This window comes from Triturus cristatus, chromosome 7 (genome assembly GCF_964204655.1).
Source record: "Triturus cristatus chromosome 7, aTriCri1.1, whole genome shotgun sequence".
Taxonomy (NCBI): domain Eukaryota; kingdom Metazoa; phylum Chordata; class Amphibia; order Caudata; family Salamandridae; genus Triturus; species Triturus cristatus.
The window spans coordinates 927,820,433-927,838,588 of record NC_140590.1 but is presented as its reverse complement, the minus strand read 5'-3'; the positions used below and the strand labels follow the sequence as shown (position 1 = coordinate 927,838,588).

The following is an 18,156-nucleotide window of genomic DNA, read 5'->3' as shown; positions in this document are numbered from 1 at the left end:
AATATGCTGTCTTTATTGTTTTTCTGTGCAATTATGTGGATAGACTTTGCAGTGGAAGGAAGGCAGCGAGGCCTCAAATGATGTAGTTGGTCACACACCTCGTCCAAAGACGTGGACTGGTGTTGTGAAGTTGTAGACTGCTTCACCTTCTTAGGCGTTTAATTTGTGGGACTTACCTGATGACTTGGACTGGGGCAAGGATTGTCGCAATTGGTCACAGGACCTTCCGCACAACCATGATCTTGAACATCGCGGGGTTGTACGACGTTGGGTGGCGAGGAGATTCAATAAGCATTTCCGGATTCATGGTGTGGCAGTCCTCGCAGGTCTTGGAGTCATGGTCTTGCTCCAATCACTACAGACAAACCAAGTGTGGGTCTGTCACAGGCATCTGCCTGTCACAGGCACCACTGGGATTGAAACTTGCTGGTTTTTTAGTGGACATCCATAGCACACCAAGAGAAAAATCTCAAAAACTAGCCTAAAAAAGACAGCAGAAAAAAGTATGTCTAAATTTGACTGGAGGTAGTCCTACGGACCTGCACAGACTGGCGAGTAAAGAAAAGAACTGATATCAGTGCACTGGGGTGGCCCTATCTAAGTACCTCGCATGTCACTTCCGGCGCAGCCAAACAACGTCACAAGTCAGTGCAAAGGAGTACTGCTTAAGCATTTCCGGATCCAGTCGAATGCCTGGGGATAATTCTAAGATAAGGAATCTGTGGCTAGAAATCTCTATCAGATAATATAAACAAGCAATGGCTGAATGGAGATGACCTAAACAAGACAACAGCAGGCAGGGGCTCACACAAAGCCTACTTCTTCTACATTGTTCATGACAAAAGATCTTGGCTGCACCCAATTAAAACTGGGAAAGCACAGTACTCCGCACTATTTCTAATGCCCTTTTGATACTTTTTATACTTATAGCTTATTGGCCAAAAACTATGTATTCAAGAAGTAAAGATTAGGACCCACACTTGCAACAGCGATTTTGATTAGCTGACAATCAACACTTCTATTTTTCAGTTACTAAGCAATGCTGTTTTTCTGTATTCCTATTCTAGCTACTTATTTCAGTTATATTTGTTTGTCAAAGTGAATATAATAAAGGTAAGGATCAACATTTATTTCCTTGTTACTCAAGGGGAACACTTACATTTTTTAGAAAAAATAACAGTCCATGTATCTGCTTTGAAAAGTCCATCAATTAATGCACCTGTAATTTAACACACACTGTATAACCAGCAAAGAAATTTGCACAGTGATGTGAATGCCATCGATCCTATTTGCTTTTGACTTATTTTTTCCACAATAATATATCTTCATATTTAATTTCATTGCATGTTACAATCAATCATTGACAAATTCTATTATTTGATATGGTGGCTTTAATGTGGATAATTTTATAGAATGATATGGATCTAGAAAACGGAAGACACTGCAATTCCATTTTACAAAGTATTTCCATTGCTATAGAAAAATCATTGTTACACTGCAAAACGTATTAAAAAGACAATTTTCTGCGTTCAGATTTACTGCATTCAGAGTTAGGGGATATGCGCATCATAGGCTTATCTCCAGTACTTTTTTATTAATATGTTTCCTGTCTTTGTCCGTGCTTTGAAGTCACCCTCTTACAAACAGGTAATGACATTCAGAGTTCTCTTTCTTTTATTTAAACCACATATACACATGTGTATGTATATATATATATATATATTTATATATATATATCACACTACTAATACGTACTAGTTCTATTGTACATTAGAAACCTGAAAGATAATGTTGGGAAAAAAAATACAAGTATTAAATTTAGGGATGTCAAAAAGGGAGAACAAGGTGTATCTTTATTTTAGTTTGATTTGCCTAAGGTCTTTTTAGCAACAAGTGTTTCGCAAAAATCAGTTCTAGAAGAAAAGATTTCTAAATTGTAGTTAACTCATTTTCCTTGATCAACCATTAATAATTTACGTGCACAAGTTTAGATGCAAATAGTATTTATTTTGTTCTTTGGTTACTAATACCACACCATGTTATAGATGTACAAGAATAGAAATAATAAAATTTCATAGAAAGGTTGAAAACGTTGTAAGGTAAGACTGTGACTTCACGTCATTTTTCTAATTAGAAATCTTTTCGGCAAAAATGCAAAATTTATCGTTAAAATTAAAACACATTTTGAGTGGAGGGGGGCAACATCTATTTAACAATATTTCCAGAGTCTATCAAATATGGTGCCTGTCAAACTCTGTGTCAACTCATCATATCTAAGCTGGCAATTTCTGTGTTTCCATCACTTCGTAGTGCTTCTGTTACATCTCTCCGAAAGACCGACATATTCTGAGTGAACCTGCACAGAAAATGAGACAATGAGTAAATGTCAAATGATTATGTTAAATTGAACAATTCTCCATATGGCATGTGAATATGGCTTAGCGGTCATTTAGACTTCGTCCAGTGGGTCACCAAGTTGCTAGACGCAGTGTAGGCAATGCTTCCTACATCCCACCTGCAGATCACCCACTAGGCTGGCGTGGAATTATTTGCCAGGAGTGCAGAATGGCATCTGGCCCACCTTTACATAGTAGGAGGGCATGTATACAGGCATTTTTAATTTTTCAAAGACAAATCTTGGTGGTTACTTTTTAAATCTAAAAAGGGATTTTTCTCCCAGCTTATGGAAAATATTTGTTTTCTTCTTTGAGGGACCCCCATACCTAGGGTGACCAGACGTCCCAGATTTCCCCAGATGGTCCCGGTTTTTGAAGAAGTGTCCCGACACTTTCCGTCAAATTAAAGAAACGTCCCGGTTTTTGGGTATTGCCTGGGTCATTTAAAGAAATGTCCCGGTTTTTACGGGAAGGTCGGGTGAACCTGTACTTTAATCATAGTGTTGTGCTGGGTCACATTTCGACCGGCCCTCTTAGAAACCGGGACAGAAGTTCACTTCTTTAAACTCTCCTGCAGTGCTGCTTTGCCTCATTTAAGCAGCACCGCAGGATTTAATGAGGTGTGAATGGGGCTGCAGAGGTCACAGGGCCACCGGCAGCCGGACCCTGGAGCTCTTCGCAGAACGGGAGGAAGTGTGACAATACATTTTTTAAAGCAACATAAATATATGTATATATAATGTTATATATATTTGTATATAAGAAACCCTCAGATCTAATAGGACATTTAGTCCTATTTCTATGTCTGTGCCCTTCCTGGTTTGTCATTCAGAAAATCTGGTCACCCTACCCATACCACAAATAGCAGACCTTTGCAAGAGAAAAACAGCATTGGAAAACTCTCCCTAAACAAGGCGGACCATATTATGCCATGGGCCTGTAGATCTTCAGCTCAGCAAATGTTTCCTAATGGAGGGGCCACTGAAGATTCACTTTAGGAACTCAGCGGTTCCCACACATCTAAATAAGACGTGGAGACAAGAGGCTGGCGTATGAGGCATCTGCCAAAGTTTAGCATATGGTCCATCAAACCCCCTTTCGATGTCTCACACATTAAGCAAACGCAATACAAGCACAATGCAGGCATTTATATACACGTAATTAAAAACACATTTAAAGTACAGCTGTCGTTACAAAAGAACACAACAAACAACCACCGCTCTTTGAAATTCCGCATTCATGATTTCCTCTGCAATTCTTCATTGCAAACCATAAGTCGCGTTCCAAATGCAATGCTCTTAACCTTACCCTGGATGTGACAAACGACTTCAAAATGACGAACAATATCTTACTAATTACATGATGAATTATCTTAGCACAACTCTAAATATAGTATGATTTCTTTATGTCTGTGTTGTAATTTAAATACGTGGTGTGATATCTAGTTATTTATGGTTATAAAAAGTGTGGAGACATAAGAAATGCATTTGGTGTGCAAGTTATGGTTTGAGATGCAAATGTGCAACCTAAGGTCTACATAGTAAACCACAGCTGAGAATTTTTGAGGGGTTTGTGGTTTTTAAAGTGGATTTCAAAGTTCTTTCTAACATACAATAAGGTTTTATTACCAAAGCTAACTGCACCTACACTTTAACACTTTTCCAGTGAGTTTTTCAATGAAATACATCCAAAATCTATACACACATCTCCCTATGTTTGCAGCTAATCTCCGCTACACACAGCCTTTAGCTGAGCACAGGAGGATTTGGCCACAAGAAATGACCTTCTGCCAGTCTCTCAGCCCAACCCACTGTTGGCTGCCAACCCTCAATTTGCCCAACCTCCATGGCTACTGATCACCTAATTGCACAGTTAGTGGCTGTGCACAGTTGAGGTGCACAAAACAAATATTTACTTAACTGTTTCCGGGTTTGAGGATCCTGAGACTGCCAAGGGGATCCATAGTATACAGGATCGCCAAATCCAGCAACAAAATGTACTTTTTCAGAAATGTTAATACCAGGAGAATCCCTCTGGGGGTCTACACATTGGCCTATGGATCAGGGTATGCCCACTGTCAGAAAGTAGGTTATTAATTTGGCATGGGAGTACCCTTACCAACTTAATAAATACACCCTAGTTATGTCTCAAAACAGTTCTAACTCTGCTAATCCTGGTGGCTATAGTATAAGCAATCAGCAATTCCCCCCCAAAATGTGTGCAACGTTTAAACAGTGCCAACTTATTTAGAAAATAATAAAATAAAGTTCCCAAATCAATTTAGAACAATAGAGAACAACTCATGAGTAAAAATACACCAAAATATTACACTTGGATAAGGGGAACCAGAGATGAGTCTTAAGGCAAAAAGCACCTAGAAAATACAAAGCGCCAACCAAAAGAATCAGTTTGCAGTTAACGGGGAACTAGGCATTATTTCAGCCAACAGTGAAGCAGTGTATGTCTGACCGCTTATTTTGGTTTTATGTCATCTTGTCATGCCCCATAGAAACACTGGATTTACTCACTGGCTGTCCATGTACATTATTTATATTATTGGCTACTCCCACGGTTGAAGGACACACTCTGAATAACATCACAGCCTTCAGTGTCTTTTACAGCACTATGAGATTTAGGCGTAAGTAGGGTTCATACACTGAATTCCTTTCTGTTTTGATTTGACTCCATACTAACGATTGGCCTTCATATTGTATGTAATTAGTTGCCCTTCAGGAGTGGACTCTCCTCTAGAGGTTAGTTGTTTAGAATTTACCACTCAGCTATTAGTTTTATTGATCACTATCAGTCTCTTGGTGGGCACACTTGTGAGACTTTTTTACTTTGTCTTGAAAAGGTTCGGCTATTCTAGGAAACACCTTGGCTGCACAATCTTTTCCTTCTCTTGGATGTCATTTCCATGGAGCATGAATTTTTAATCAGTTTTTAACTCAGTTGATGGTTCCTTTTAATTCACATACGTCATCTCTAAAGTCTAGGAGAAGGTTTTCCTTTCTTTTCTTTTTATCCACAACAGATGTATAATGCTTTGAACAGGCACAAATTTTTCATTCTTCTACTTTTGACCCTTTGCTATTATTTGTGGTGGGGTCTTTAATGCATCGTCATTAAATATTGTGGTCTTGAAGATGATCTTGTGGATTTTTACCATATGAGACCGAAACATCGACAAACCATTCATCTCTCCTTTGGACTATTCTTGTGACCTTCACAAATGTTGTCTTCAATATTAAGAAAGACACTGATGTGTTTTCACTAAACAGTGAGCCTTCGGTACATTGTATGAAGCTTTTTTTGGATAACACATTGCCAATGTACCGTCTGTTATAACCATCTTTGGACCAATTACAGTTTGAATCAAATATAATTTGACTAACTTAAAAGCATATATGCCGGTCTTTGTGATTCCTTTGACAGTTTACTGTTCACCATTTTTAACAAATTTATATATGATGTCACCGAAGGACATCCCTAGCTAGCTTAATAGTTATAATTCCTCTTTTGAATGATTCCCTTGTTGACAGTTTACCCTGCCTAATAGTTGATACCCAAGCCCACAAGGGAATACTGGGTTGACCTTTTTCATACTAAAAGATATAAGCAAAGCAGACATTGCCTTTTCAGTGGAAACTCAGACTTAACCTGAGTCGCTATTCCTGACCCTGTAACTAGTCTGAATGAATTTAAGGTTGAAACACACTTCCATAATAAAGGGATTTTTTGTTTTCGTAATAACTTTGGCACAGTTCAATGATTTTGTATGAAACTCCCTCGTACCCCAAACCCCAAAAATGTGCATCCACTTTGGGTTCTTCTAGGCACGTTTTGTGCGGGACAGTGAAAGGAGGACCAAAAAAACAGGGAGTCCCAAACATGCCATTTCTCATTCTAACTGATATATGATTATTTGCTCATTAATGCAGAGGAAAAGACTAAATTGAATTACACCAAATTTAGTATGAAGGTAGAGCTATACTCATAATTTGTGCTTTTCTTGGTTTGGTGTACATCGTTCATTAGTTTAAAAAACTATCAACTTTTAAAAAGGTGCTCAGGTTGGAGATGAAGACGTTACATTTTTAGAGGCATGTATACCGTTTATTCGCAGAGCATCAGCAGTAGTGCTACTAAGGACTTTTGTGGCTCCAAAATGTGAAGAATATTCAGATGTGATTGGCTGAGAGAGTTTTTATTTCCTTCAGTCAGTCATTTTGGATCCATTATTCCATCTGAAACAATTTTACTGGATGGCTGCAACACTGAAGGTAAATGTTGCAACCGCCTTTACAGGTTATAGGGACTCGGTACACACATCATGAAAATCAAAAAGCAGGACACAGTGTCTCCTAGGACCATGCGGGGGTGCTCCCAAAGAGATCTTCTCTGCTTACATTTATTAAAAACAAATTATATTGCTGTCACGGGATCTGCAGATCCAAGTGGTTGGATTCACGGACATTAGTGAGGCTCCTGGTTCTGTAGTTGTGAAATAGGAACAGTGGTCCCAGGGCAAGCTTTGTAGCCTAGTGCTGTGGACAAGTGCAAGCTTTACTGTCCGATGCTGGAACTGCAGTACCAGAAGGGAAGCTGCAGTTCTGGCATAGTTTAGTTAAGGAAGCATGGGTCTTCGGTATCAGGATGCAAAGCTTGACCTGGGACCGCAGTTAAAAAAATATATGTAAAAGTAAACAAAAAAAATGGTTTGGCCGCCAACCAGACCTGTGGCCAACCAACATTTTTCAGGCTGTGCACAGTAGAGGCTGGCTATCTATGGCAGGTCGGGGGCAGGGCATGGCTCAAAGCTGCCCACACAGGGTTGTGCTCAAAGAACTCTTGAGTGTGGCATATGGTCATAAAACCTCAACACTGCACTGAAAACAAATCAAAGGCTGACGTGAATTTATGGGGTTGGTTCGGATTTGATTGGCTGAGAGAGTTGTTTTTCCTTCAGTCAGTCATCTTTTCGTTCCTGCAGACTTCCTGGCAAGCACTTGACCATTGCTTCGGTGCCTCGAGGACTGTTTTTTTGTGCCATGTTTGTTGATTGATGGACAAATTGGATGCTATTACCTTACACTTTGGTTCACATCGAGAGAACATTGTTTTCACTAGGATACGTTTGATGTGACGCTTAAGATTTGAAATCCAATTGGAACTGGGGACGGAAATAGAAGATCAATTTCACGAGTCGTGATCGTGTTGACTTTGCACTTTGCCTTGAAGTAGTCCAGTGCGTTGGACGAAACGCGTTGGCTGTTTGATTATCACATATTTATAAAAACTTTTGAAACTACGTACAGAATAAAATTAAGATTTATACGTAATTTGGAAACCCTCTTTCGACTGCTTAATTTTCTATAGACTCGATTTGGTACACCTTATTGTGTGTTTATACAACCCAAGGGAAGTGAAGGAGACATTCAGGAACTATTATGCAGTAAACCGAGTCCGCAGATGCGGGAGAACTCAGTTGATTTTATAACACCCCTACCATTAAAGACTTTGGAACCCACCCTGTGGGAGGGCCTAGGAGGACCAGAGATAGCAATGGAAATCTGTGCAGAGCTCAAGGAGTTGGCTAGGGGAAAGACTCCGGGACCAGATGGTATACAGGTAGAGTTTTACTCCATTTATGCACAGATGCTGGCCCTGAAACTGGAGAACAGGGGAATTACCTCCTTCCACTAGAGATGCCCTGGTCATACCTCTCCTGAAGACAAAACATCGGAGCCGCAAACGTCATATTTCTGTCCCCTCTCCATGCTTAATGTTGACTTTAAAGTCTTGAGCAAGGCACTGGCCTCGTGACTCCTACCCTTTATGACCTGCCTGATACATGGGGATCAGAACGGTTTTATACCGACCAGGTCCACCTCTGGGAGCCTACGGCGGCTTATTCACATTATGTATCATCCTGAACGGAACGAATACCCGGAAAGCTCTTATCCTGCCAATAGACCTAGAAAAGGCATTTTGGTGGGATGGGACTTTCTATATGCCACAATGGAACACATGGGACTAGGGGAGAGATGGACTAAGTGGGTGAAACTACTATACACACACCCAACAGCACGTGTTAGAACCAATGGTGTGATATCAGAAGCATATAATATCGATAGAGGAACTAGACAGGGCTGCCCACTGTCCCCATTACTATTTGCTTTGGCAATTGAGCTACTAGTGGCAGCCTTTTGACAGCAAGGACACCTTCACTGGCATACAGCTGGGAGGAAAGAGGCACGTAATTTCCTTCTATGCCGATGATTTGCTGCTATACTTGAGAGACAGAGGCCGGGGGCATAACAGCTGTTGACCTTGTTTAATAACTATGATGTACTAGCTAGGCTCAGACTTAATAAGACTAAGACACATGCCTTCCCAGTGGTGAATGACTGTTCTCACCCTGAAGATCTTTCAAAGAGATTGACATGGTCCCCCCGCGCCTTTAAATATTTGGGAGTGCAAATATTTTATAGACTTGAGGACCTGAGAGATAGCAACCTGAACCTGGTCATAAGGTCGTTAAAAAAACGTGTCCAGTTTTGGCGCTCACTGAGACTACCATTAATGGTCTGCAAAGCACTATCAAAAATGATTATGCTTCCTAGAATCCTATGCTGCTTTGTAAATTTACAAGTGGTTAATCACACCCTCAAGGTTTGCATAATTAAACCAGATACTCTGAGAATTAATATGGGACGGGGTGGAACAGAGTATCTTTGGAGGTAGTACAAAGGGCACCCGAGGAGGAGGGACTGGGCGACCCCAAATTCTATGTATACCTGGCAGCCCAACTCCAATGGATGGTCCAGTGGTTAGACGGCAAGAATCTTCAACTGTTGGAAAATGAAGGATGGCGAAATAGTCAGGGATGGTTGCGGGCTAGACTTACAACCAGCGGTGACCATACCAAAGCTGAGAGTATTATTACAAGTGGCATTATACTGCTGGAGTAGATGCCTCTGACGTACAATTGGGGTTTATCCCTATACTCCAGACCTACCCCTGACTGAGATACCATATGGTAATCCACTGGCCCTGTATATGAAGCTACAACTAGCAGAATGTAACGCAGCCAGGATTACAACAGAGGGAGATTGTTTTCATACGGGGATATTAAATCCGATAGATGACTTTCTAGTCCGATATGATCTACCACACAGGCAATTCCTAACATACCATTCACTGACTCGGACATTTCGAGACCTGTGGCGAAGTGGCCAGCAAGAACCCCAAACTCATGGAGTACTTCAGTTGTTGATAACTCTAGGGGCAGCCAGACATTTCATCAAATGGTTGTACAGAGCGTTACTCGACATAGTAAAAAAAAAAAAAAATCTTACATGAGGGAAATGGGGGGAAATCATAGGAAGAGAGTTTTCTGATAAGCAATGGAACCGGGTTTTAGGGGATCTGAAATGAGTGTCTAGAAACTCCAATTTCACAGTGATTCAATTCAACTATGTCCATATGGTGTACCCGACACCACTTAGACAATGATATACATGGAGGCAAGACCCGGGGTTGCCGTAGATGTTGACTGGGAGATGTGAGGTTTGCACATATGACCTTGGAATGCGCATATTTTAGGGAGTTTTTGGAGACAGTTCTGAACATGATCAAGAAAACACTAGCATGCACCCTTCCCAATACAATAGAGGTTTGCCTATTGGGCCTGTTCCCGAGACAGAAAGATAATAAAGCGGAGGAGACAATAGGAGACGCACCACCAAAATATTTCTAAAAGTTTGATACAGGATGTTAGATCATGATGGAGTTAAAATATATCGTTACCTATGGTTATTAGTAACTCCCTCTAGTGTACATAGATCAAAGTACAGAGAACATACATGAGACATGAAATGCTTATAGTTTGGACTGCCGACAACGGACATAAAATGAAACTTACGGTGAATAATCTTGGCTGTGCCATACAAGAATAATGACCTGTGGATGCTATATGTATGACTGTACATGTTGAAAAAGCTTAGACTTTTAAATGCAATAAAAGATATATATATTTTTAAACTGTGGTGTTCATTTATTTAAACATTTTTAACAACAGCTGATGCTATTCTATAAAATAAAAAAAAATAGAAAAGTACTTTTAAAAAATCATTACACTGTTCAAAAGCTAGGTTGACTTTCAAGTACAAGCGAGCAAGTGAAGATAGGCGCATAGTATTGTGTGTGCCCAGGTGAACAAAGTTACCTTCAGCCGCTGAAAAGCTCCAGCTTGCAGCCCTGCTATCTCACGGTTAGATTTGCTGAAGTCTCCACAACTGTAAATGCGCTGATTTTGGGTTAGCAGTGGGAGAAGGTATCTCTTAGTGGCCAACGCTGGGCAAAACGTTGTGAGCTGTTCTCGGTTGGTACTTTTCCTGCGGCATTGCCTGCAGACTGAGGCTGATCAAGGGTCAAGATTTTCGCAGGATATTGTGGAGTAGAGCTTTTGTGGAGTTTAAAGCGCAGGACAAGGAACCTGCAAGTCCCTACGTATGAAATCAGTCTGAAGTTTAATCCTTCACAGATTTAGTTCAAATCTTGAAGGTACTGTTTGTGCTTAATTTAAATGCTGCAAAACATATTAACTTAATAGAGGGGGCCTCAAAATTGTCATACAACCAAGACCTAGTAAAATATTTTGCCAGAATGGTCCTGCGTGTATCACTCCATCTGCATCTGGCTAGGCACTGGCTCCCGATAGTGAAGATACAGCTACCAACACCACAGTCATCTTAGTTACTTGGGGCACCAACAGCAAGCAAGCAATTATCCAACATAATCCTGCAGAGTATACACTGCACTATGGGAGAATTGAGGAAGGTAAATTACCCATCTGAGCTTGTTAAGTTTCATCCAGAGAGGGCATGGATATAAAGGAAAGCAGCTCTCCTGATTCCTATTTCAAGAGACCGAGATTCCTTATTGCACTGCAAAACAGCTAGAGATATTTTCAACACTGGAATTTTTATAGCAAAAAGCTCAACCACGGTCGTACAATTTCAAGCCCACATGTTAACAACACCTGTCTTTCCCTAAGTTTGCTTACTCGCCTCTTTTTGTGACAAGACTGCATGTCTCAAATGAACAAGTTACTTACCTTCAGTAACACTTTTCTATTGGAACCTTTACCTAATTGCGAATTCCTCAACTTCTGAACTCCCTTTTGGTGCCAAACTTGATCCATAAACGTTTTTGCAATCGCTCCAGTACGCTGATAGGTGGCAGCATCAGAGTCTGCGTAGGCTTCATCCTATCTCCAACCATGACAGCACAAAGTAACATATAGGTGCTACCCCTCTGCGCAGACGTCAGCTTACAACAAAGCATTCGGCACCATTTAGCGTAGATATTCAGAAATAGATACAGAACCATGACAGTGTGAACAATCTAACATGGAACGTAAGAAATACTAAGAAGTCCACTCCTCAGAACATAAAAGAGGTCGCGCAGTGAGAAATCTGTGCTTTGAAAGAGTTTTCACCAGAAGGAGTGTTACCAAAAGTAAGTAACTTGTTCTTCTGATAGATAAGTCTAACCGCGGATTACTCATCTTTTGAATAGATACCATTGCTGTGACCCTCAAAACGCTGAGGAATGGACTTCTCACCATGAAATCCTGTAGGACTGAGCAGGCAAAATGGACCTCCCTGTGGACATGCAAGTCGAGGCAGTAATGTTTGGTGAAGGAATGAACAAACACCTATGTAGCCGTATTGCAGATATCCAAACCAGAAAACCCCTGGCCAAGACCACAGTGGCTACCTTAGCTCTGGTCAAATGAGTTTATGTCCTCAGGAGGGCTCATATTCGACCAAGGCATAGCACATTTTTATGCAAAGAACAATTCTTCTGGATAAGGTCTTTTTCTGGACTGCTTTCCTCTTCTTAGCACCTGAGAACCAACCCCATAAAAAGTTGGTCATCCACTCGGTGCTCCTTAGTCTGGTCAATATGAAAGCTAAGGTTTCTCTTGGGACCTAGCCGGTACATCTTTATAGCAGGATGTGGCATAGAGAAGAAAGTGGGGGGAGTTTGATGGGTGGCCCCACAAGGGAAAGGTGACACTACCTTTGGTAGAAATTATGCCCAAGTCCGAAGCACCCGCTTTTCCGGAAAGATGGTGGAATACAGTGGCTGCACTAACAGTGTCTACAGTTCACTGATAGGGTGCATAGAAGTAATCGCAATGAGGAAGACAGTTTTCAGAGTCAATAAGATCAAGGAATAATTGTGCATAGCCTCAAAAGGTATGCACATTAAAAAACAGTACAATCAAATTAAAGTCCCACTGTGGTATAACAAAAGATGCAAAACTCATCTCAATCAGCGACTTAAAGATGGAGAGAGGATCAGGTATGCGTAAACGGGCTGTATGGGCCAACAAATAGCCTTTAACAATGTCCATGACAAGGCTATAGCAGGCAATAGACAAGACCAACAGAAATACTTCAGAGAGTTTAGCCTGCAGCGAATGAATCTGCAGATCCTCGCACCATGCCACAAACTTTGCCCATCAACCAGAATAGATTCACTTTGTAGATGGGTTTTAAGATGCAGAGATGACATCCACTACCTCCTTAGGCAGAGTGAACCTTCTCAACTGATTTGGCTTAATCTCCGTTTATAGAGGTGCAGGTTGCGGAGTTTTTGGTGTAGCCCCTGCCCTGTTGTTGGGACAGCAGGTCTTCCCAAAGAGGTAGATGGAGTAGGGAAAAAACGCTCAGAATCAACAAGGTGGAGTACTGGATCCTCTGAGCCCAGTCCACAGCTATCAGGATGGGCTTTGCCCGGTCTCTTCTGATCTTATTCAGTACCTGTGAGGAGCAGCAGCAGAGCCTGGAATGTTTAGAGGGAACTGCAGTCTCACTGAAGGCGGAACTTATCTCACAGGGAGCTACTGTCAGAAACTATAGGGCAGAAGATGGTAAACAATGAGTATTCTCAGTGGTATTGAAAAAACCGAAAGACAAGTAATACTGGGCAACGCTGTATTCCTAGGAATCTTGGTCAATGCATAAATAATACAACAGTTGTTACTTTGGACTTGCTTGTGGTTATTTCTGTAAACTTGTAGGAATCCTACAATGTTTTCCTATGCCTAAATGGTATTTGCCAAATGATGGCTCACTGGTACATTTGCAATTGAAGCAAGAATCATTTAAGCAAAAATTAATCAAAATCACAAAAAATGATAACACAATGTTTGCTAAGATAAAGTGACACGGCACAGTGCACGTGAGTGGGGTGGTAAAGTGAAGGTCGAAAAGACAAAGATGCGTTTAGCAAATCTATTGGCTGTCTGATAAATGCTGGGAAGGCCATGGTAATTCAAGTAATAAAATATCCCTTAGCATCAACTTTTAAACAGCCAAACAACAGTTTAGTTCATGTTTCAACTCCCGATTTAAGCATAACTAAATGTGGGGTCTCCATCAGGACAACAAAAGGATGAACTCTTTAAGTTGAAATTAAATGAGAATAGGTAAAGGATAGGGATCTCGACTGGGACTGGAACTTGGTGCAGGAACAGGACTGTGACCTGGAATCTTACTTTTGCTCTGCCACTTACAAATTTGCCTCCCAGGTCCTAATGACCTATGGGTATATCAGGAAGATTCTGTTGCATGACTGACTCTTGCTTCGATCAGAGACACCAAAGACAGATGTCTTATGTGTCCGTAACCGGCATCTGCTTCCAGCACTTGTGGCACAGCTCGACGCTATCCCTGCTACACTATCACGAAAAAATCAAACGCAGAGTTCTATGATGGGGACCACCTATCAGCGTCCTGGAGCAATTGCTAAAAGGTTTCCATATTCAGTCTGGCACCTGGTGGATTTCAAAAGGTGAGGAATTTGTACTTTGACGTATCAATGAGAACCTTAGAGATAATTTGGTTGCTTACACATCCACACTCCACACTTCCCCCTTCTTACTCCCCCAAAAAGGATGAGGGGTAAAATTCCTGTCAGTTGTTAAGGTCTCCCTTTTCCCTACATTAACGGCAGAGTCATCAGTCTGTCAGTTAGAGGCAGTGGGGAGTACTTCCACTGGGCTGATTAAATAATTTTTTCAAAGTCCCTGTCTCGGGATATTTAGCAGCTTGACAGGAATTCCAAACACTATAGTAAAGATCTTTCCAGGTAGGCAAATTGCATAAGGAAAAATTAACCAGGCCCACACTTTGGAAATATTTATTAGACTGGCAGAATTTGATAAAGTAACACAATCGAATTTAGAAACGAGATCTCACCAAAACAAAAGTTACTTTATGTGTTTTATATCACGTTATGTAGCACATGCGCAGCTCGCTCGGCGAGATTTAATGTTTTGGAGGAGTTTCAGTAAAGGGCTTTAAGCCCCGCTCCTCTTTTCCATTGGCTGGCGTCACCTTTTATGCTAAACGGTGGCCAGCCATTGGAAAAGAGCTTTGTATGTTGCCTCCCTTTGGGTTTTTCAGACGGCCCACTTGGACGGGCTTGCCTGCTTTCCGTGGGTCGCAAATGGTTTCTTATCTTTATGGGGCCATGTGTTTGAAACACATGGCCCCATAAAGACAAGAAATCCCCATGCTCCGGCAGCAGAGCGGTTCAGTCCGAATGGGCCATCTCAAAAGGAGACATGGCGCCGCATGTTTATTTTTGCATCGTGCTTTCACTTTAAAGTGAAAGCGCGATGCAAAAATAAACATCAACTGACTGGTGAGCACTTGTCCTTTATTGTAATATGCACAAAACGTATGCTTTTGGACACGTGACGGAAACGGTAATAAAGCAGGGAAGAAATGGAATGCCTCCTCCCCCCACCCGCAGTCCTTACTAGAACGATAAATTCTTGTTCACGGCTGCTAGGATATTTACAATTACATATATAAATCAAGAGTAAGGTTTGCGCACAGCAAGCAGCTATTTATTTACAATGGACATCGGTGGCTGCATCCAAACATGACTGTACCGTACAGGTTTAATTTAGTTTCTCAGGCTTGTCTCAGAGACCTGCACAACCCGTAGCATCTGAGACGCCATTGGGCCGTGCACTCGGACCTGCCCCCTCCTTTTCAGCCTGCTGGGTTGTGATACTGGAGCACTTGCAGCAGCGCTGTAAATGCGGACTGGGTGAGAGAGCGCTGCGCACACGGGAGAAGACTTCTCACTTCTTTGCTGAGGGGTGAGTACTTTCGCATGATTACAAAAGAACGTGTTTTCGTGGGGCGTGTTGGTAGCTATTTACACAGAAATCTTGTTGATGCCCCCAGTCTCCCCGGCGAGTGCGCACTCATGCACATCTACTTTCGCTTTGGTGTAAGTAAGTGCGCGTTTCCCGCCATGGTTCCTATTACATCTTTATTTGTAGTCCGGGACCTCTGCCAGCACGTTCTCAAGATCCCATAGTGCGGCTACTCCGCCCTTCTCAGCCCCCTTTTATGTACAGGCATGCTTTTCATTGTGTCTGCATCTGAGAAGAGGATGCTTGTCTCAGATTGCAACTTATGAAAGTTGAGGTCGTTTCATTTTAACGAGAGCCGTGACTTCCTTTTCGATACGTGCATTTTAAGCACGCAATATATGGCTACTGTGTACTTCTTGTTTTGAGAGGTGCAGCCGAGTTAAGGCATGAGTTTTTTTTTTTTTATACCGATAGGTAGTTGAAAGGGGAAGGCTTATGGGGAGTGCATGCTTTCAGTCATATTCTGGATGTTTTGTTCATGCTGTCGCAAAGCAAGCAAACTATTGTCTGGCACGAACGAAACATGACGTACGAGTTACTTACCTTCAGTAACAATGTATCTGTAGAGACGATTCTTGCCGCAGATTCCTTCACGTAGAATTATACCCAGGCGTGAGACTGGATCCGGAAACTTTTTGCCACAGCATCCCTGCGCGCCGGGGGCGGGCTGACATCACACGACTCCGCCCAGGCGTCATCCACGTACGTGACGTCAGCGAGGTCTCATAAGACCCGCCCTGGCGCACCTACGTCAGTTTTTTTCAGAGAACTTTTCCGCACCACAATGCGGAACCACCAGATAAACTGTGGAAGCATGGGAACAGTGTGCGAAGAGCAGAAAAATTGGAAAGAAACGGTGACTAACAACACCACCAGAGTAGTGCCAACACCGCAGAACCCAAGGGCAGGGAAAGAAGAAAGAACAAGCAGAAACCTGCGCAGTCACCCTGCCAGCACAGAGACAACCTCCCATCCCTGTGCCCCAGAGGCAAGAACATGCTTAAAAGTCATGGCACACGTAGGAACACCCCCCCCCCCCCCCCCTCCATCCTGAGCAAGGAATGGGACCAGTCCCAAGACAGACAGGGACAACAAACCTCCAAGCCACCCCAACCTAGAGGGCAACCACCCGCAAGATGCCAGGGCAACACAAGGCCAGATGACCCTTAAGCAGAAGGTAGCAATGGAAGGAAGGGAGGGGAGGGAGAACAGGGATATCCCCCCCCCCCAAACCTGGAGTAGCCAGAGCAGCAGGGCACCGGAACCCCATCCTCCAAAGGACCAAGGAGGAATGAACCACCCACAGACTGAGCCACCGTCAAGAACAAGGAAGGCACTCACAGGAGACACAGCCCCCCACCGGGAGGCGAGTACCGAAGACCAACCCAAGGGTCCTCGCAGAATAGGGAAGGAATCTGCGGCTAGAATCGTCTCTACCAGATACATTGTTACCGAAGGTAAGTAACTCGTACATCTGATAGAGACTACTAGCCACAGATTCCTTCATGTAGAATAGATACCCTAGCAATACCCCCTGGGAAGGAGGGTCTGCGAAAGGACCCCACCAGCCAAAGCAGAACAGAGGGCCCCACAGGGCACCAGATCTGTGGACCAGGTAGAACCTCGCCCCTGCCAGGCCAAGGGCACTCCCATAAGCAGGACCCCACCGACCCCAAGGGGATGTAGGAGGGAAAGAAGGCTGAAGAGGCTTGTACACTCACAGCAGAGGAACCAAGGGCAAGGACTGAGAGGCCGAAGCACCCCACTCCCCTACAAGGCAACATAGCTTCCGCCCAAAGCCAAGACAGAAAAGCGGAAGAAAAAGAAGAAGCCGCCTAGAGGGCCCAAGGTAACTAGGGAAAAGAAGGCAAACCCACTCCAGATGGAAAGCAGCCTGCCAGCCAAAACAGCGCCGGCAGACAAAGCCAGAAGCAAGAAGAACAGCCCGAGGCCCAAGGAAGGCCGAGTAGGCGAAGCCCAGTAAGGGAGACACAGGATCATCCCAGACCTCAGGACAGGAGCAGGGAGAGGAGGAGGTGCCTTGGCCACCACTACGAGTGGCCGCACACACGACCACAGGAATCAAAAGCAACCTACTTAAACACCATGGAGAACAGGCACCCAAAGGCGACCGGAACCCTCTAGCAGAGCGCAAGCCATATGACAGCTACCACTACCCCACATAGGGTACGTTAAGTCCCAAGATAAGGGAACCCTCTTTGGAAGAACTTCCGCAGCAGAGGAAAAAACAAAAGAGCCACGGGGAAATAAACACCCCCGCTGAAGGCTTGACAAGCAGCCCAAGAAAAACAGAAAGCCCAATCTCAGGGCCACGCCTGCGCAACAACTCCTGCAGAACCGCACACAATCAACACAAGGGCCGTCCAGCAGCCAATAATGCCAAAGTCCCAGGGAAGGACGCAAACGGCCAGAAAACAGACTGCAGAGCCAGAACAGCCAGCTTAAGAAGGCCCGGAATCAACCCAACTAAGAAGTCACTGAGGAGGG

At 43.0% G+C, this 18,156-nt stretch overlaps 1 protein-coding gene across 1 annotated transcript in view; it reads right to left on the bottom strand.

Moving 5' to 3' along the window:
* Positions 1-1,986: 1,986 nt before the first annotated feature.
* Positions 1,987-18,156, bottom strand: part of RANBP17 (RAN binding protein 17) — a 1,191,453-nt gene continuing 1,175,283 nt past the window's right edge. The window contains exon 28 of the mRNA XM_085617873.1: positions 1,987-2,356. Within this exon, the coding sequence (XP_085473999.1) occupies positions 2,260-2,356 (97 nt within the window). The 3' untranslated portion in view covers positions 1,987-2,259. The remainder of the gene's footprint in view (positions 2,357-18,156) is intronic.